Source organism: Chenopodium album, chromosome 1 (genome assembly GCF_948465745.1).
Source record: "Chenopodium album chromosome 1, dcCheAlbu1.1, whole genome shotgun sequence".
NCBI lineage: Eukaryota > Viridiplantae > Streptophyta > Magnoliopsida > Caryophyllales > Amaranthaceae > Chenopodium > Chenopodium album.
Window position 1 is genome coordinate 90,269,906 of NC_137834.1, and position 20,692 is coordinate 90,290,597.

General features: G+C 34.3%; 2 protein-coding genes across 2 annotated transcripts; one reads left to right on the forward strand and one right to left on the reverse strand.

Annotated features, from left to right (window-relative positions):
- The first annotated feature begins 4,840 nt into the window (after nt 1-4,840).
- On the forward strand, nt 4,841-17,583 carry LOC145638767 (DNA mismatch repair protein MLH3-like). The gene is made up of 26 exons (XM_081689781.1): nt 4,841-4,980; nt 5,804-5,970; nt 6,275-6,326; nt 6,416-6,463; nt 7,074-7,228; nt 7,336-7,393; nt 8,283-8,340; nt 8,427-8,519; nt 8,600-8,762; nt 8,862-8,877; nt 8,977-9,179; nt 10,305-10,374; nt 10,476-10,556; nt 10,751-12,454; nt 12,549-12,657; nt 12,773-12,858; nt 14,038-14,135; nt 14,237-14,434; nt 14,621-14,665; nt 14,786-14,839; nt 14,944-15,050; nt 15,730-15,778; nt 16,002-16,061; nt 16,166-16,238; nt 16,888-16,973; nt 17,054-17,583. The coding sequence occupies exons 2-26, from the start codon at nt 5,845-5,847 to the stop codon at nt 17,231-17,233; spliced, it is 3,972 nt and encodes a 1,323-aa protein (XP_081545907.1). The 5' UTR covers nt 4,841-4,980; nt 5,804-5,844; the 3' UTR covers nt 17,234-17,583.
- Nucleotides 17,577-19,249, reverse strand: LOC145562787 (F-box/LRR-repeat protein At4g14096-like). Its single transcript, XM_081623183.1, has 3 exons — nt 18,291-19,249; nt 18,024-18,206; nt 17,577-17,936 (listed from the first exon to the last, which is right to left on the reverse strand). The coding sequence occupies exons 1-3, from the start codon at nt 19,218-19,220 to the stop codon at nt 17,646-17,648; spliced, it is 1,404 nt and encodes a 467-aa protein (XP_081479309.1). The 5' UTR covers nt 19,221-19,249; the 3' UTR covers nt 17,577-17,645.
- Between the last annotated feature and the right edge of the window lie 1,443 nt (nt 19,250-20,692).

Sequence of the window (20,692 nt, forward strand, 5' to 3'; positions counted from 1 at the left end):
TGTATTTGGAAATTCTCTTTTATGGTATTGGTTCTAATTGTAATTCTTGTAATAAAACCCCCAAAATATAATTATTATTATTAATTTTTTTTTAAAAAACAAGGATTTTGTTTATTATTAAATTAGTGTAATATTTTTCTTCAAAAAAAAAAAAAATTTGTGTAATATATTAATGGAAAAATACATGCTTCCTATTATATATTTTTTTTAAAAAAAAAAAAATTTGTATTAAAAAAAATATTACATTGTTAAATATTTTATTATTGTTATTTTAGTGAATGTGTGTGGAACATGTACTGTTAGCCCTTGTTTTGTACACCTATTAACAAATTTGCCATTTTAATAATTTTTTTTGGGGGGAATTTTGGGTATTATGGATAATATCTTGTCAAAAATAAAATAAAAATAATGGATAATATGATAGTTTCATGTTTTAAATTTACTTTATATGTTAAACTAGTTTTGTGCCCCGTTCGATGTCCGGGTTACTTATTAAATTTTAAGATAAAATTTAATCTGAGATAACTCATAACCCGACCCTAATTGACAGGTCTACCTCTAATAAAATTATATTAGATTGTGAAGTATATTATTTTAACTGATTAGTATATGTTATAAATGGATGTTTTATGCTTTGAACTACTTCCTTTGCTAAAAAATATTATGATATAAAAAATTAAATTTATATGATAATTTTTTATAATTATAATCTAATAATTTTTTGAATAAAATTATAATTCAATTTATACATTTGAAATATTGGTATTTTATCGAAAATAAAATTCTAAACTAACAATTTTATCCCAAAATTCTATCCAAATAGAATTCTAAACTAATTTTTTTATCTTATAAAGTCTATTTAAATCTATCCAACGTGGCGCGACACTTGGCGAAAAGTTAGAACACGCTATCTCGTGGTCTGACTAAAAGTTTAGCTTTATATATTAGTTCTATGATTTAATTTTGTAGTGTTTTTGTAGAGGTGATAAAAAATCGGGCCAAAAAGGCTTTTCGGGCCGGATTCGGGCTTTTTAACTAAAAATGTGTTTTTATGCATGCCCAAACCCGCCCTATTTTCGGGCCGGACTAATGTTGATCACCTCTATGTTTTTGTATGTATTGAATGGCTATCAAGTATAAACAATATATGCCTTGTCTTATTATCCACATCTATTTAATCAATATTATTATGATGATAAAGATGTGTGCTTTTTAAAAATAAAAGAAATACATTTACGTACCAAGTAGTATTTTGTTAAAAAAAATAGTAATTTATTAAAAGTTATGCTACTAAAAAACAAAACAAGTGGTTAATTGAAAGTTATGCTCCTTGGTAGTTTTTTTTTCTTTTTCGTTTACAGTGTTGTTAGGATAATTTTGAATAGTAAAATATAAAACGTAAAATTATACAATTTTAGTAGATAAAAAGTTATGGGCTTGTTTGGCATCGTTTTTTGTTTTCAGTTTTTTTGAAAACTAAAAACCAAAAACAGGAAACAAGAAAAAGTTGTTTCCACTTTTCTGTTGCCAGTTTTCAAAATTATCATAATTTTAATAAGTTTGAATAATTTTTGACTCGTTATGTGACATATTTTATATGGTTTTAAAAAACAGAAAACCACAATGATGCCAAACGAACCCATACTTATTGTTTTGTGTGTGAGATGGGAGAACCTATGCATCGCAAAATGCACAATTTACAAATCAAACTAATTATAAAAAGCTATAGTCTTTCACGTTAAAAGCGTAAATCATACTCGTATTTCACGTTAGAAACGTAAATTTACAATATTAAATACTATCATATAGCCTACAAAAGATAACCTACACAATATAAACTCTATTAGTGCTTTTTTGGTGCAGCAGACCACACCGTGTGGCCTGCTGCCAAATCAGTAAAAATAACGGATTACGCAGTATAACGGGGTTATTATTCACTCGTATAAGGGGGTTACTGGTTTTGTCAGGGTTACTTGTATTTTTTTTTTTCGGGGGTTACTTGTATTTTTTTTTTTCAGTATTTGTATTTTTTTCAGGGGTTACTTGTATTTTTTCTTTCAGGGGTTACTTATATGGATTATTTATTCAGGGGTTACTTGTATGGATTACTTATTCAAGGGTTACTTGTATTTTTTTTATTTCAGGGGTTACTTGTATTTTTTATTTCAGGGGTTACTTGTATTTTTTTTCAAGGGTTACTTGTATTTTTTTTTTCAAGGGTTACTTGTAGGGAAAACTTATTCAGGGGTTACTTGTATTTTTTTTTTTCAGGGGTTACTTGTATTTTTTTTTTTTTCAGGGGTTACTTGTATGGATTACTTATTCAGGGGTTACTTGTATTTTTTTTCAAGAGTTATTTGTATTTTTTTTCAGGGGTTACTTGTATTTTTTTTTTCAAGATTTAGTTGTATTTTTTTCAGGGGTTACTTGTATTTTTTTTTTCAGGGGTTACTTGTATGGGTTAATTCAAGGGTTACTTGTATGATTTATTTATTCAAGGGTTACTTGAATGAATTACTTATTCAGGGGTTACTTATATGAGTTACTTCAAAGGTTACTTGTATGAATTACTTATTCAAAGGTTACTTGTATGAATTACTTATTCAACGGTTACTTGTAAGCCCCATACCAAACCAGTAACACCCTACAAGTAACCCTTGAGCAAAACTAATTATAACATCACTCTACAAGCAATCCCTAACCAAACCAGTAACACCCTACAAGTAACTCTTGAGCAAAACTAGTAACACCCTACAAGTAACCCCTAACCAAACCAGTAACACCCTACAAGTAACCCCTGACCAAAACCAGTAACACCCTACAAGTAACCTGACCAAACCAGTAACACTCTCACCAAACCAGTAACACCTGACCAAACCAGTAACACCTGACCAAACCAGTAACACCTACAAGTTCTCATAACCGAACTAGTAACACCCTACAATTTTTGACGTAGAATGTTTGATCTAAGATTCCACGAAGAAAACGAGCTCACATTTCTTTGGTTCTCATCAATTTCACTACTTTTAATGTTGTTGATGATTTTAAGGATAATTAATCACAATTTTTCACAGCAATTTAACACTCAATTTCTACAATTTCGGGCTTTAATTGCAGCAATTTGGCAAAGACGAGAGAAAAAAATGGGTGGAGTAGAGATATGGTTGTTGGTGATGTGTGGTTTGGCTTGAAGAAGAAGCTAAGAAAAGAGGAGAGAGAAAATGGGTATAGTAGAGATATGATTGTTGGTGATGTATGATTTGGAGAAGAAGATAAGAAAAGAATAGAGAGAAGAGTTGTAGTATTTTTTTTTTTAAAAAAATAATAAAATTTGTGGCTGGCCACACCGTGTGGCCAGCCACATACAAAAATTTGTGAAACTCTATCATATAAACTTCCATAAATCTATCTTAGAATATCACTAAGATATATTATTATCCTAAATATAATATTATGAGATCTATATGGAAAATATATCAGAATAATATATTTTCCTATATTCCTAACAAATACACCTTCTGTATTTGAATAAATGCATTAATTTGACTTCAGTATTATTTTCATTTTTAAGTGTGACATGATTTTAAATGCTCTTTTTTCTCACTTTAGTCACTTTTTAAAATTCTTTCAATTATGGCCTGTTCTCTTACGTTGAAATTCAGTTCAGTTCAGTTCAGCTCCTGATTTCCTTCTCTTATAAAATATTCATTTCAATTTAGTTCAGTTCAGCTCAGTTCAGCTCAATTCAGTTCAGTTCAGTTCAGTTGAGTTCAGTCAATGAGAACTGACCATTAATCAAATATATTGTTATGTCCTTTTTATATCGTATGTTAGCTGACCTCAAATCATTTTGGAATAAGACTTTGTTGTTATTATTGTTGTAGTAATAGACAATCAAAGATATTTATAGTCAAATTTATGCGGTATCATGTATGCACTTAATTATTATGGATGCACTTAATTTAAATATAACAAAGAGAATTTACATAAGCAGTGTAAATATATGTATATAACTACATAGCCATTATGACAATAGATTAATGTGTAACTCGGGGATACGGATACCCAAGGTGGTTGTTGTTATTTTTTTATTTGTTTTTTTTAAAATTTTTGTTGAGGGGTTTTATGTTTCTTGAAAATCATGTTTACTTTATTGATATTATGCTCCATAGGTGTTCGACAATTATTGATTATTTAATAGCAAATACGGAATATCAAAATGTACATTGGATTCATATGCCGTATTTTGACTTTAAAAGTGAATTATAAGTCTAAAAGATTCGATAAGATTTCTATTAACTTGATTTTTAACCTATTTTTATTGTAAGTGAATAGTAAGGTAAATAAGACAGTGTATTTAGGGGTTATTTTGATTTACTGAAAACAACTGAGCTGAACTGATTGAGGCTGAATTGAATTGAAATGAATTGTTTATGAAATAAGAAATTAGAAACTACTCGTAATTGATTGGAGCATAGTTGAACTGAAATGAAATTAAGCCCAACAGAATAGCCCTTACGGGGCGTTTGGATTGTGGGAATGAGAGTTTGGGGATTAAAAGGTGGGAATAAGATTGGGAATTAATTGATGGTATTACATGAAAAATTGCCAATACAAATATACCCTTACTAAGATTATTATTTCATTTTCTTTTATTAATGGCAAAAATGTCATTTCACCCCTATTTCCATTCCCAAATGGTGGAAATTCACCCATAAATAATCTCATTCCCAAACCCTTTTTTATTTTTATTTTCACCAAACAAACGAGACTTATTTTTTCGATTGGGATTAAAATTCCCAATCCTATCCTCAATCCCCACTTGCCAAACAAACACCCCCTCAGAACAAAAGGGGGAGTAATAGAAATTAGAAACAGACGAACTTAGCTCTTTCCCGCGCTCTCTATCTCTCTCAGTTTCTCCATTGAAGCGACTTCTGATACTTCGCATTACTTTCCTCCATTGAAGCAGCTTCTTAGGTAACGTGCTTTTCCTTTTGTAATCATCGAATATCATTTTCACAATCTAGGGTTTGTCGTTAATTTAATTTTCAGTATACTCAATTTAGGGTTCTTTAAATACTCGATTACTTTACTATTGTTTATAATTACAAATGCTAGGAAGTATCATAACGATCAATTTTGTTGCTAGAGAAGAAAATTATGTGAATTTTCGAACCCTATTTGATAATTGAATCAAATTTGCCTTTAATCTTAAAATGAAACTAAGAAATTGGACCTTTTATTTTACCTAAAATTATGGGTTTTTTTCGAGCCTAATTTGATAATTGAATCAAATTTGGTTGTTAATTTGTTGCAGAACCCTTTAATGTCAGTATGAAACTATGAAATTTCAGCAGCTGCCCTACCTGCCCTGGCTCAGGGATGGGCATGGACGTGTTCTCTTCGACTTATTTTTTCTGCGATAAGTCAAGATAAGCTGAGGAGAACATAATTTAAACCATAGTCCATATTTTTTTATGTTAGTTGATGCCCTTCTACATCCCAGATTTGCTGCTAATTAGTGGATTTTAGAAAACAATTTTTCTAACACCAAACAACTAGGATATTATGCATATAATAGATACAAAAGGAGTTAATTATATCTTTGATTCATTATTTCCATTAGATTTTAATATTAAATGTCTAATTGTATATCAATCCTATTCAATAAGTTTATATAACAGTACATAAACACGGGGAGCAATATATGATTTAGTTCGATATTTGCACAAAACTTGTTTTTGTTGCAATTGTTGTTTTTCCCTCAAAGTAATATTCGGTAATCAAATAAAAATTTCAGTTTGGGCAGGCAAACAGATTGGTTAGTTGTGGCATAGTTTGATGGAAACCATCAAGCCTTTGCCAGAGTCTGTTCAAAGTATAGTGCGTTCTGGGTTCATCATCAGCTGCTTTTCAACTGTTGTTGAAGAGCTCATATATAACAGCTTAGATGCTGGTGCAACAAAGGTACATTTTCTTTTTGCTACACAAATGGGAAAATTTGCTGTATGTATCTAGTAAAGCTCCCTCATTTATTGTTATTATATTATATTCTTTTATTTTTATTTTGTTTTATGTTTTATGTTTTTTTTTGTTTTTTTTAATTACTTTTCTTTTGTTAATGACTATGATGAGTGAGCATAAATTGTGATATTGGATTTTTTAGTCATTATAGTATTGTTTTAAGAGATTTAACTGAAATTGACCATACTCATGAAGAGTCTATACACTATTGTATATTTGGATTTAATCAGGCATTGTATTGTTTCAGGTATCTGTATCTGTAGCTGTTAACAATGGTTACGTTAAAGTAGAAGATGATGGTCTGTAACATTATCTGCTAAGTTATGTCAAAATACTGTACCTAGCTGATCAAAGCACTAAATGGTTCATATATGGGTTGACTTTGCAGGATCTGGCATTAGCCGGGATGGACTGGTGCTGCTGGGAGAACGCTATGGTAACAAGGACTTCTCTTTGGTTAAATCCATGTCTTATTATGTTGTAGTGTAAGTGCTCCTAATGATGAACCTCTAGACATCTTTGCTACATTGTGTGAATGGTTGGATTTTGCCGGCCTAGATTGTTCGTCTTTTCTTCTTGTGAAATCATTAGCAGGAGAAATCTTTAATGGTTTACTAAGTCATATCTTTGTTTTAATTATCAACAAGATGCTATTAAAAATTAGCAAAATGCTTTTGTTTCATGTGTTTTATGCACTGCAAAAATCAAGATCCTTCACTACTTTGTGGCATGACTGCATGACTAAAGCACCATTCAATTAGTCAAATCTGTGTTCCCCCTGAATTTTATTTTAATATTTTCCAAGGTACTTGTTCATATTGGATATGGTGAGATTTATATCCACTTGGCTTCTCCTTGAAGAGTGGAAGAGAAATTGGGGATGCAAGCATGTTGTTTAGCTGCACATTTTTTTTTTTATGTGCCAGTGTATAGTGTATTGAAACTATGGGTAGACTCTTCAGAGTTAGGTAAAACTTGAGATTCCATTAACAGATGTTATTGTTGTTCCTTGAAATCTTGTGTGAATGCATTGTTACCATATGCAGTGACATCAAAACTTCAGCATATTCATGAAAAAGATAATTTAGAAGAAAGCTTTGGGTTTCGTGGAGAGGTTCTGTGCTCAATTGCTGACATTTCTTTAGTAGAAGTTGTAACAAGAGTACAAGGGAGGCCCAATGGCTATCGTAAAGTCATGAAGGCAAGTATGACTTACTGCGTCATGTTTCAGTTTCATGGTGTCTGGATTTATTTGGCATCATCTGATCCATTTTCTTGTTCAAAATAACATTTGTGTTTATTCTTCAGGGTCGCAAATGCCTTTGTCTCAGTATTGATAATGATAGGCAAGATGTTGGAACAACTGGTAAGTTGGTTCTTTTATGGTGTTGTTACTGACCTCTCTCTCTTTAAACGTGTGCATATTTTTGGGTTGATAAAGTAAAGTGCCTTTTCAGACTAATGTTGGACTTCCTTGATATCAGGAAGCAATTAATAAATAAATTTTCTATGTAGCAATTTAAATGAAGCAAAGAGAGGCAAATTATAGTAGGGTGGTCACGAGCTGAGCTGTCTTTGATTCCAACATAAAACTACACAATTTACTTAGAGCTTGTGTTGAATTTTAGATTTTTAGTCCATATTCCACTTCAAGTTCAACTCAATAAGCAATCTTCAAATAATAAACAAAGTAATCTGCTGTTGCTGCTCCTTTCTATGTCTCTATGATGATCTTTGGCTTGGGTAGGCTGTGTGAAGAATTATTTTTGTTAGTAATTATATGAGAAGGCCTCTTAAAATTTTAAACTTATGTACAACCTCCATTTAAGAATACATTGCAACTTTGCAAGCTGTTATCTCTACATCTATGGTATTGACTTCGAATTTGGCTCATTCACAGAAGCTGAGCCATGCATTTAGCTGATTTAAATCCAAATTTTTCACAACCATGTATGGTCACCTATAGTTGTAACTCTTGTAAGTTTCGACATAAATAAGGTGGATGTGCCTAAAACTCAATGTCATGATTGCTTGATCTACAGAGTGACTTACTTTCAATTCCCATACAGTTTTTTGGTCCTCTTACGTGAAATGGATGTTGCATGTAATTTTATATTACAGGTGATAGGACAATAAATTGTGATACTATGTCTTCTTCATGCACACATATTTTCTTCTGTCACTTTCAAGCTGTTGGTAGAAGTTGTCATTGCATTTTCTTTCTCTAATTGAAAGTTTATGTTCAAATTTTGCAGTCATTGTTCGTGATTTATTTTACAATCAACCTGTTCGGAGAAGACAAATGCAGTGCAGGTATTGTTCATTTTAGTGACTAATTACAGTTTTAATTTATAGGTACTGTCTGGTGATCTTGTATTGATGGTGCTTTTGTGCTGTAGTGTCAAGAAAGTTTTGCACTCAGTTAAAAAATGTGCAGTACGGATTGCTCTTGTGCAGCCTAATATTTCTTTCAAAGTCATTGACATGGAGAGGTGCGCCCACTGTGCAATTGTAAAAATTATTATTTTTGGCTAGATATGCTGCAATTTTATCTGATGGTGTCCTTATGCAGTGAAGATGAATTGCTTCGCACACGCAGTTGCCCTTCTCCTTTGACACTTTTGTGCAGCAATTTTGGTATTGAATCTTCTAGCTTACATGAGCTGAGTTTTTCTGAAGGTCCATTGAAACTCATGGGATATGTGTCTTCTCTGTCTAGTCCATTTTTGTCAAAGGTGAGTTTATTTGTACATAAATTTAATTAGTAAACTAAGTAAAGTGTAAACTAGCTGGCATAAAAAATCTGTGTCTGACATATTGATTATGTTTTGCAGGATGTTCAATATATATGTATCCAAAATTTTAAATATCAAAATTGAACTTGACATTTATGTGGTAATTGAAATGAGCCAATCATCTTTTGAAATCCGTGGACCTTAACATACAAAGATGTCAACTCCAGGTTTGTGGATAAAGGCCCAATGCATAAACTCCTGAATCACCTGGCGGTTATGTGCCATGACCAGTTGGGAAGTGACAGTTGTGGAAAGAGAGGTCAGCCTCAAGGTCCAGTGTACTGTTTGAACCTAACCTGTCCTCGCTATTCCTATGATCTGAATCTTGAATTTTCAAGGGCTTCTGTAGAATTCAAGGTATCATTTTTTATTGCTCGGGGCTGCATTCTTGTTGGTACTTGTGCAGGCTATTTAGAATATAGCTTCTATTCAGAAGTAGTATCAATTTTTTTTCTGTTGAAAGGCTTGATGGCTCATGATGCTCTCATTAGAGATAGATTTATGTAGAGGTTTCTGTTTGAAGTTTATTTATATAGAATGGCAGGAAACATGACTGGATAGTCACATAATCGATAATTCTCCTTATTTGGTAGTACAGTCTGAATGTACTTTCATACTCTGTCTACATTGGGTTAGTTGGAGATGGATTTGAAAGCTGTAAACTACTGCTTCTACTCTTAAGCTTTTGTGCTGATATTTGAAGGATATATGAGGACACATAACTTAGCTTGATAAGCTCGGCAGCTTCCTTGCTTCTATTGGCATTGTAACATTTACATGGACTGTGTTTCTAGAGCATGTTTGTTATTTATATCTGTCTCTCGCTATCCTATGTTTTAATGATATTTGCATGTGCTAGTTATAAGGGAGGAATTGTTTTGTCTCTTAAGATGTGATGGGCAGAGAATTAATGTTGTAACATAGCAGGAAAGTTTTTTTTTTTTTGAGCAAAGTAGTTTTTTTTTTCTTTTCCTCTCACATCTATTTTTCAAACAAGAATTCTATGCTTCAGCTGTCTTTAGGAATGCACAATGTATTCAACACTTAAATGTTATTCTGGTAAATAATTAATACAAGGATTTTTCCAGGAGATGAATACAAGAATTGCAAGTGTACTTCAATATTCAAATTTTGAAATGTGGGCAGGGGTTTAATTTGAGTTAAGTGTTTTCAAAAACTTAGAATTTTTCCTCTTACCATGAAATAAGTGATTGCATTCTTCAACTTTATCAATATGAAGTGTTAGTTTGGTGCCATAATGTGCTCCAATTAAGGTGAATTCAGAGTCAAGGAACTATCTGATTCCAGTTTTTTTGTATACCTTTTTTCTTTCTTTCTCTCTCTCTCTCTTTTTTTATTTATTTTATTTTTTATTTATTTATTTTATTTTTTTATTTTTCCCCTTCCCAATTTGCTACTTGCAGTTTTGCTAGTAATATCTTATAAGCGTACAGCCTCTGAAGTGTTAGTATGGTGTTGCAGGATTGGGCTCCTGTACTTGCATTCATTGAAAAATCGGTTATGTCTATGTGGAGTGAGGAAATAAAGAGGGGTAAGGTTGTAGTCATTGTACATTATGTTTGTCCAAATTGCTTACCTGTGCCTTAAACTCCTTATGGAACAACTGTCATGTCTGTCTTTCTTTCTTGCCAGGAATTTCTCATAAACATGAAGCTGTGATCAGGAAAGATGACAGAAAGAAAGTAGTTGAAATGATTTCTTCTGAAGAAAAAGGTTCTCTGTTCCTATCTGTTGAATTTTAGTTGTATTTTTTCACGACTTCATGCTGTTCCTTGTGCTAATATCCCTTATTAATTATGCAACACCTGTTGCCTAGACAGTGCTCCTCTTCTCACCTGCCCCCATTTGAGGGGAAAAGAACAATGTGTATGTATACTTTGAGATGATTGGCTTCTTTTCTGATGCAGATTGGTGGTTGAAGACCTGTGAAATTTCTACAAAGAGACGTAGGATCCAGAACAGTGAGAATCAGCTTGCATGCCCTGAAGATTCACTGGGAATGCAAATAGATGACTGTGACGACTCGTCTGTTTGGAAGAACAGCAGTAGACAGCACTTGAATCCAGAGAGAATCAATGTGAAATTTAGGGAATCAGACACAAAGAGGGAGTCTCCTCGTCAAATGAATTTTACTGGAGTAAGTGAATTTTCTCAATCTGACTATGTATGTGATGTAACAGACAGTATCGGGAGTGATCTTTTGGGGCTTGATAAGGAACGGGTGGATAGAGATTTTTTGAGGAATGATGTTACTTCTACGGAAAAAGAAGCCAGTTATGCAAACATTAATCTCTTTAATTCAAGATGGAAGGATGAAGTCAGTGTAGATAGTTCAATTGCTTGGAACCTTGAAAAGGGAAGCGCTTGGAGTTTTGAGTTCATACCAGAGCATGACAGGAATAGAGCTAATGATGATCAGAGGGAGTTACTTTTGCAAAGTTACCCATGGGAAAATCCAATTCAAGCACCTCTGAACTGTGATAAGGAGTCCCAGTTTCAGACTGATAATTTCAAGGCTAACAGAAGCTGTAACAATTCCCATGGCAATGAAGATGCTGATTGTCTTAGTCATAACTTCGATATTCGTCAAAGAGCTCTGTGTCATATTGGGGTAGTAAATCCTTGGCCACTCCCTAAATCCAATATAGGAAGTCTTACAAGGAAAGATCTTGACCTTGATCATATGGAATATGACAACTTATTATCACCCTGTGGAGGATCTTTTATCAGAGAATACCCTTTAGAGTCTCCTAGTAAACCAGGCGCAGTGCTCTTCCCCTGCTCGTCAACAAACTTGGGTCAGCAATCTACAACTACACATCCTTTCATTAAAGTGAAAGATTGGGATTTTGACAATATTACTCAGTGTGAAGATTTTGAGAGGAAACCTGGAGTAAGAAAAAGTGTTGATTTTGAGCAGTCAAATTATGAAAAAGAGGAATTTTATGAATCTAGTCTTGGTGATAGGTTTTGCAACACGAATTTCACTTCTATGCATCGTTCAACATCTCTGTTTACAAATGAATATGCAGGAGTTGAAAATGGCATGTGTGAATATTCTTCACTTGGGCATAGTGTTGATGAAATGTCCTCTATAAGATTTGATGATCCCTTGTTCAAAAACATGTATTCACCATCTCCGGACAGAAAGTGTAGAGACTCATCAATCTGCTGGAGTCCATTTATATCCTCCGTCAAAGGAAACCAAGTGGACCTGCAAAAATGTCAAGAGTTTGGGCAGGACTATCCTAGAGAAAGATCAGGGAGGGGCTATGACAGTTCTGATGGCCTTAAATGTAACTCTATGGTAACATATGAGACATTTACTCCATGTCTGGATTTTCAAAACAAATTAAGTTCACATAAACCATCAGTGTGTTTTTCATCCTTATCTGATGGTAAAGGTCACAAAAGTTATCATCCAAGACGTGAAGATTTAGAGCAAAATCACAGCTCATTGGCATCAGGAAGCTCTGTGAGATCTAGAAGAAGCCATTCCGCTCCTCCATTTTTTAGGGGCAAGAAGAGATTTCTCTCAGTAAAGAGTTCTATGATTTCTACAGCTACAAATTCTGGTTTGCAGAGAGCTCCTGAAGTTTGCACTGTCCCAGGTTTTGCTAGTCATAGATATGGCTTTTGTAGATTCTAGTTTTATTTAAGTGTTAAGTTTAGATGAACTGAGATCAAATCTTTGTTGAAGTGCAGAAAAAGCCAAGTTGAAGCACCCTCTTCTACCAGCACCATCTTCTAGGTCAAATTTCCAGCATGATGGGATGAAATTTAGGGAAGATATTCAGTCCTTTGACGATTATGTGTAATATTTCTGACTTCCTGTTATGTTGTTAACATTCATGCTCATATTAGTCAAACATAATACCCCCTTCTTTCATCCTTTTTTTTTTATTTATTTATTTATGTTTTTTTTTCAGACAAGAGGTGAAGGAAACCTCAAATATCACACAAGCCAGTGCTTGGTCACTAGATGGAAACACAGAGGATGCCTGTTTCAGCAGTGGTATATGTTCTAAAAAACTATATTTGTTTTTTACTTGTTGATATAGGTACCCCCTTTCATTTTGAAAGACGGTTAAGAATTCTATTCCCTCTAGGTTTTTTATTTTTATATTTTTTAAATGCATCACTTGCTACTTTTGGGTGTTGCATCACTTCTTTAATTCTTTTTGTGGTAGCTTTATACCATATTTTATTATTTCTCTCTCTTTTCCCTAAAACCCACTCAAAATATTTTATCATTTCTCTGTCTTTCATGGTCCCTACTTAAATGATTTTAAAACTACTCTCTCTCTGATGCTGTCTTTCATGGTTCACATTTTACTTTTTATAAAATTAACTAATCCTCTCTTTGCCCCACTTGCACAATATAATACTAAAGCAAATAAGCTCTCCTAAACTTCGTGTAAATGCTAGTGATGCATTTATAAAAAACGGAGGGAGTACATGATTGGCCTTGATTGGAACACTGTTTCCCATGCCTTAACTATCTATTGCACATACAAAATATTACCTTAAGTAGCCAATCATTGAAGAGACAATGTTAGAATAACATGTAGAACAAATTAGGTTCATTCCCCTTTGACAAAAGATCCACACCCAACTTCCAAACTAGCTTGAAGAAAGTGGTAATGGGATATTCCTGAACAGTAATGTGAAACCTACTTATTGGGGCTAAGGGAGACTAATGAGTATTAGTTTTACAGAGGATAAGGGGTGCTTTATTTATATGAAAAATCAACATAAATTTTAGCTGTAGAGTCCCTTTTGATGAGATAAAATAGTCTAGTCTTTTGAGACTTTTGAAATTAGGCTCCCCTTCTGATTTCCATCGGTGATGGGCTCTAATTGCAGTATATGAATTATATGATAGATTTGCACTTCTGCATTCATGTGACAACCTGACAAATAATATTTTGGAGCAATGCTTCTTAAATCTGTGTATCTTATGCACCTGTTTACGAAATGATGAGGAGGATGTGGGTATTGTCTTCTGGCTTTTCATTTTTGATTGATTAAGTCAGTGACAAGACTTTTGACTTAGCTTTTACTATTTATTTGATTCACAAGAGCGGGAAAAGCCATAACTAGTGCTATAATTCTTGTCATTCCAACCACTGAATTAGTGCTATAATTCTTTGCCATGTTTAAATTTGGAAAGCTCGCTATCTGAATGCTGTAGGCTGCTTTAAGGACTTTCAGGATTCTGAAACGTCAAATTTCAAGTGGCGAGAAGGCTGTCCAGATCCTAGATCAAAGGAGGTTGCTAATAATCTAAGAGTAAGCTAATAAGAAATTATAAGTTATCTTGTACTGCAAATATTTTTAACCGTTTCTAAGTACTTTTTTTTTTTTTTTAAAAAAATAAATTGCTGATACAGGCTGGAAATAGGTTAATTGACCTTAAAGCTGAAAGTGATATACTGGATGTTCAGTCCTCTATTCTTGAGCTTGCTGGCGATTCATTAGTTCCAAAATCTATCAACAGAAATGGCTTGCAGAATGCCAAGGTGCTTGTGCAGATTGATAGTAAATTCATTCCAGTTGTGGCAAATGGAACTTTAGCAGTAATTGACCAGGTCTGCACTTATGCTGGTTGTTTCTTTACATATTTTATACGAGGATGGAACCCTCTTGTGTTTGGAATACTTTGTTAAGAAATTGATTTTGCTACTTTATTTTAATGTGATAACTTTGTTTTGCACATCAATGCCTTGAAGCATGTGATTGGATCTGATCTGACCTAATGATGAACTCTTTTTCAGCATGCTGCGGATGAGAGAATTCGACTTGAAGAAATGCGTCGCAAGGTATTGTTGCAGACTATTTTTTTGCCTTTTTTTGTGGGGGTGGGAATGGGAGGGAGGGGTGTTGTGTGGTATTGAAGTTTTGAAGACATTATATGCTTATAGCTAAATGGCTGATTTCAGGTGCTTTCCGGTGAATTGAAGTCAATAAACTATCTGGAAAAAGAGAAAGACTTGGTATGATGGAAACTCTGCTGGAGAGGGGCAGTGAATGATGGAGATACAACACCTCTCTTTATATACATCTTAAAATCTTAATTTTACAGAAGCTTTCATTGTAGGTTTTGCCTGAAATGGCTTACCAGTTACTGTGCAATTACGTGGAGCACATAAAACACTGGGGATGGATATGTAACATTTTCTCTATGGATTCTGGATCATTCACAAAGTAAGTTTTCTGCTTTAAATGCTTCTCTCTCTCTCTCTCTCTCTCTTTTTTTAAAAAAAAAAAAAAATCTTTTCTTGCACTTATACTCATATATTCATGCATGCCAGCATGTGCACTGAAATGAATTTATCAGTGATTGCTTTAGTCTTAAAAAACAAGCATGCATAGTAATTTGCTGACACACATACATGCTCAGGAGAGTCACACACGCATATTCATGCATACATAGCACACACCTCTCATACAGGAGACATAATGAAGCAAGTTTGCTCATACTCGAGTGACTAAGGCTTTTATTTCTATATCTGTAAAGTTTAGATATATATATTTTTCAGGCTGCTGTAAAATTTTAGAACAGAGATAGGTTCAAGCTTGCAAACAAACTCTGGGGAGGAGAGAGGGAGGGAGGGAGAGTGTGTGTGTGGGTGGGGGGGGGGGGGGGGAGGTTTTGTTAAAGAAGCAAGATATGAATTAAAGTCCAACTTATTTAGGAAAGACTTGTGCTTGGAACAGTAAAACGCACTAGAATCTAAGTTTCTTGTTAGCTATTTTTCAATCTAAAATTTTCTCATTATGCTCTTAGTCATTAACTATTCCAAATTACAACAAAATACAGTCCATATATTCTCACTGCAATATACTTTTGGTGCTGTACTAAACTACTAATCCAATTTTGCAGGAATCTGAGTCTTCTAAATGGGCGGACATCTGATCTCACACTTATTGCGGTAATCATACTAATCCCTCCGCTCGCTATTCTTGACTTCCAGTAGAAGAATAGCACTTAAAGTTTCTTTTATTGTTGAAATCCAATTTAAAGAGTGCTTGATATACATTTAGTAGAGGAAGTTGCTTCTGGTGCTTTCTAGTCTGTGATCTCTTTTTTCCCTTGAGACATGGATACTAGGTTAATTTAATAATTGTCAATTCTGTTTTATTTGTTGTTGTTAGGTACCATGTATTTTGGGTGTAAACTTGTCTGATAAAGATTTAGTGGAATTTCTTGAACAAGTAAGTCTGACCTCAATTTTTAAGCTAGCTATATCCATCTATTAGGTCAATGAATGTTTTGTCCAAGATAATTATCTTTTCTCTGTTTTATACATTTGCAACAGCTTGCTGATACTGATGGATCATCAATCATTCCACCATCTGTAGTTCGAATCCTAAACTACAAAGCATGCAGGGGTATAATCTTAATCTTTGTGTAGCTCCCTCATTTGTTTTCTCTTTTGCAGCACTGCATTTTGAATTTATGAATTGATTATTTCTTACATGAATTCTATTCTGGATTTGAAAAGTTTTGTATGCTTCTGTTTTGCCTTTTCTATGCCTGGCTGAAATTGGATAGAAAGTCATGTCTTTTATGCTGTCCACCTTGCAAGTTCTAATTGGAATCTGGCTTATGTTTTATGGAAGTCCTGAATGATTTACTTCAATTTATACTTCCCTCCGTTTTCTTAAGTTGACGCGTTTTGACTTTCGACACTATTCACAAAATTTACTTTGACTCGCTTTTGTGATTTATAGCTATGATAAAACATGGTCATGTGGGATCTTATTTGAATCGTCTCTATGTAAATTTTATTAATATTAACTTAGAATTTTTACATGTTATTATTTAGAGATATTAATTGTTAAAATCGTGAGTAGACAAACGTGTCATAATTAATGTGTCAACTAAAAAAACAGAGGAAATAAATTATACTACCGAAGTTGACAATTAACATGATATAATTACTTGACTCGTACATGTTCCTTTTACTTGAAATTTGTGATTGGGCTACTCCTTGCTGCCAATATTCTTTATCAACATTATCTTATTTTCTTTCTGAAGGTGCTATTATGTTTGGGGACAAACTCATGCCATCTGAATGTTCCCTCATCGTTGAAGAGCTGAAGCAAACTTCATTATGTTTTCAAGTAAGCTTCAAAACTATGGGAATCTCTAGGTTGTGTAATGTAGATTCAGCCCGAGTTTGCTTGACAGTTTTATATTGTAGTGTGCTCATGGAAGGCCAACAACAGTGCCTCTGGTGAATCTGAAGGCATTACACAAGGGAATTCTACAGCTTGGATCCTGGCATGAATATTCTAAGAATACATGGCATGGACTCCGCAGGAAAGAGATTACTCTTGATCGTGCCAAACGTAGACTTGATATGGTAAGAGGCTGTGACTGAAAAACTGAGCTTGCTGATATACAAATTGTACAATGGTGGTGGTATAAGGTTTTTCTTTATTGTCTTCACACATTTTTGTTCTCTAGTATTTTGCATTTTCTTTTGTATATTTTTTTTTTACAAAAATAATTGTTCTTTGGCGAGTGAAGCAATAATAGCTTTATGGAGAGAGTATACTGTTCTTTCGTTCTTTCAAACCTGTATATGATGTAATAATGTGGCCATTCATTGACGGTACAACAATTAAAGAATAAAGGATGAAGATAGAATTCATCAAACAATCTTTCTATCTCTCTCTTTTTCTTTTTTTTGAATGCAGAACGGGAAGTGCATATATTACGAGGAGAAAATGATTCCTTGGATAAAAGGTTTGTTACAGCATACAGTATGCAGCAATTTACCGTTCAATTTCTCACATTAGAATAACTTTTGCTGTTCGGGAGGCTTTTCTGAATGTTGGCAGCTTCTCAGAAAATTCTGACAATTGTTCTGATGTCAGCATCGCTGAGGATTCATTGCTGGCCTTGTAGTAGATCACCATTTCATTTAACACTGGTGAACTTTTGAGCAGAATCTCAACCAAGTGAACCACGACAGGATACGAACCTATTGAAATGTTATGAATGACAATGGTTTTAAGAGAGCTCCAGCTGTACACTTCTTCCTTACCCGGGTTGCAACTTTCGAGTTCTGAATCTACATTCTGCAGTGAAAGGATTTGTTAAATTAAAGAAGCAATTTTAAGATTTTAAGGGAAGCTAGAGTTATTGTAAAGGTAAATGAATCGCACCTTGACTAAGTCAGAATTCCATGATGGGATGACAGTCAAGGCAAGTTCCTCCAAGTAAGGCAATTTCCTTAACAAATGACTAAGACCAAGGATGTGCTTATCATTCAACCTAATTTTTAGATCCACTCGCTTCCAATGAACAATTTCCTGAAGATTGCATTTTAGAATGCAATAGAACAACACCTAAAAAAGAAACCAAAGAACATAAGATATCATTAGGAAATACAGTATAAGAAACAGAAATGAACTGAGTATCAATGTTGGTACCGTGACAAATGTATCTGATAAAGCTACATTCTTGACATGCAGAAGTTTGGTTAGAGCAGATTGAAACCCGGTGAACTCTTCGAAGCTTGTTGCTGAAATGTTAAGCGTCAAACGAAAGGAAAGTTCAGCAAGAGACGAAAGGTTCACAATCTCCAGTCCATCCACACATCCACTGTAGTTAAACGATGACAATTTTGGGCAATTGATCTTCATATTTTCCTCTGAATCTGCAACTATTTCTCTATCAAGCTTCAATATATCTAAATTTGGGGCATTGATTTCAGTGAAATCGCGAGAGTCCAAACAGTTAGATATCTCTATTTCTTTGAGCAAAGGACAACCTTGAATGATTTCTTTGAAAACATCATTATTCAGACTCATATATTCAAGTTTCAGAACTCTAAGTGACCCCATTTTTACTCGCTTCTGAAGTTTCATTTCGATGAACACCAGCTTCAGCTCGACCAGAGAATCACTAATGAACTCTATGAAAGGCAACTTATAGACCTCATTAACAGGTTCAACCATTCCGAACCCAAATTCTAGGAACTTGACTTGTTTCTTTAGAGCGAAATCTAACCAAGAATCTATTTCACGTCCCCAATTCACAGATTGGAATGATGTTATATCTTCATATAACATGGTCGAAATGTTAACTCTGAACCTGTCGACTGTAGGCCTCTGATGGAGTGTTAGCGCCTTGTGGACAAACCTTAAGAAACCTGAATTAATATCCTCATCTGCCCACAAGTGAGAGAGCAAGTCATCATCAAAGTCGATATTTTGAAGGGAAGTCCACAGGGTGCCGAATCTTCGGATTAAGACAGTTTGGACAGCTTCATTTGTAGGGAGAAAAGACAGGATGTGGCAAAGAAGTGAGTCAGGCAAAGCACTAAGCCTGTCTTCCGGTTTAGCTTGTGTACAAGTCATGGGTTGAGTATGAAAGATATATTTTTGCACTGATATACTTGTATTGTGAGTTCTAAGGAAGAAAGTTAGGTGATTTATAGAATCTATCTTCTCCTTTCTGTTCAAGCTAAAAGGGTTGAATAAACTAAAGAGTACTGAAGAAGCTTTTTGAGGTTGTAGGTTACTTTGCTTGACTTGTTCATACTAATTGCTAGAGTTGTCAAAAGTTGACCCGACCCAAAATATCGACTCAAACCCGATTATTAACCAACTCTTCTGAACCCGAAAAAATGGTGACCTAAACCCGACCTAAACCAACCCTAGACCCGAGTTGAACCGAGTATGTAAGACCCGAACCCGAACATGAACTGACCTGGAGATGACCAACCCGAATGTAACCCGTAAATTATTGACCTGAACCGAACCGACTTGAACCGAAATTGGCCCAAACCCGAATTTAACCCAACTTGTTACTAACCTAACCTGAATTCAACCCGACCCGTTCCTAACCCGACCCGTATTTAACACAACATGTTACAAACCCGATCCGAAATTCAACCCGACTTGTTATTGACCCTACCCGAATTTTACCAGACCTATTCTTAACCCGACCCAAAAATTCAACCCGATCTGTTACTAATCCGACTCGAAATCAACACGACATGTTATTGACCCGACCTAAATTCAACCCAAATTGCTCCTGACACGATTTCAAATTACCTTTAAATGCAATTTAGACCACCTTATTATTGTTGATCAAAGCATTTTTTCCAGGGAGACCAAGTCGGTCCAGGCTAGCAAAAGAAAGGAGCATCATCCTCAAATTTAAGGGTTAAATATAGTATATATTTGTTTTATGGTCAAAGGAGATAATTATCTTCCTAAATTATAAACTATAGTTCCCTAGTATATTGTCATATATATTATAGTCAAAGGAAATAATTAGCTTGATAAAAATGATAATTATCTATTTATAGTTAGTTGAACCCGAATATGACCTGACTTGGAAATGACCCAACCTGATTGTAACCTACAAATTATTGACTTGAACATAACCCGACTTGACTCCGAGAATGACCCGACTTGAAAATGACCCAACCTGATTATAACCCGCAAAATATTGACTTGAACCAAACCCTACCTGAACCCGAGAATGACCCGACTTGAAAATGACCTGACCTGATTATAACCCGCAAATTATTGACTTGAACCGAACCTGACTTAAACTCGAGAATGACCCGACTTGATTCTATCCCGCAAATTATTGACTTGAATCGAACAGGACTCGAACCCGCGAGAATTACCCTAACCCGTTTTAACCCGAATTAAACTCAACCTATTGTTCATCCGACCCGAATGTAACCCGACCTGTTATTAACCCGACCTAAACCCAACCCAAACCCGAAAAGAAGTATGACCCGACATGACCCGACTCAAGCATAACCTAACCCAAACCCGACCCACATAGATTATGGAACTAATCCGAATTGACC

Excerpts from the sequence above, each read along its gene's own strand:
- LOC145638767 (XM_081689781.1), top strand. The coding sequence starts at position 5,845 with ATGGAAACCATCAAGCCTTTGCCAGAGTCTGTTCAAAGTATAGTGCGT. Across the intron at positions 6,327-6,415 it reads CGTTAAAGTAGAAGATGATG|GATCTGGCATTAGCCGGGAT; the intron begins GTCTGTAACATT and ends TTGACTTTGCAG. Across the intron at positions 7,394-8,282 it reads GCAAGATGTTGGAACAACTG|TCATTGTTCGTGATTTATTT; the intron begins GTAAGTTGGTTC and ends CAAATTTTGCAG.
- LOC145562787 (XM_081623183.1), bottom strand. The coding sequence starts at position 19,220 with ATGACTTGTACACAAGCTAAACCGGAAGACAGGCTTAGTGCTTTGCCT. Across the intron at positions 18,207-18,290 it reads TATCAGATACATTTGTCACG|GTGTTGTTCTATTGCATTCT; the intron begins GTACCAACATTG and ends TTTCTTTTTTAG. Across the intron at positions 17,937-18,023 it reads GGAATTCTGACTTAGTCAAG|AATGTAGATTCAGAACTCGA; the intron begins GTGCGATTCATT and ends CTTTCACTGCAG.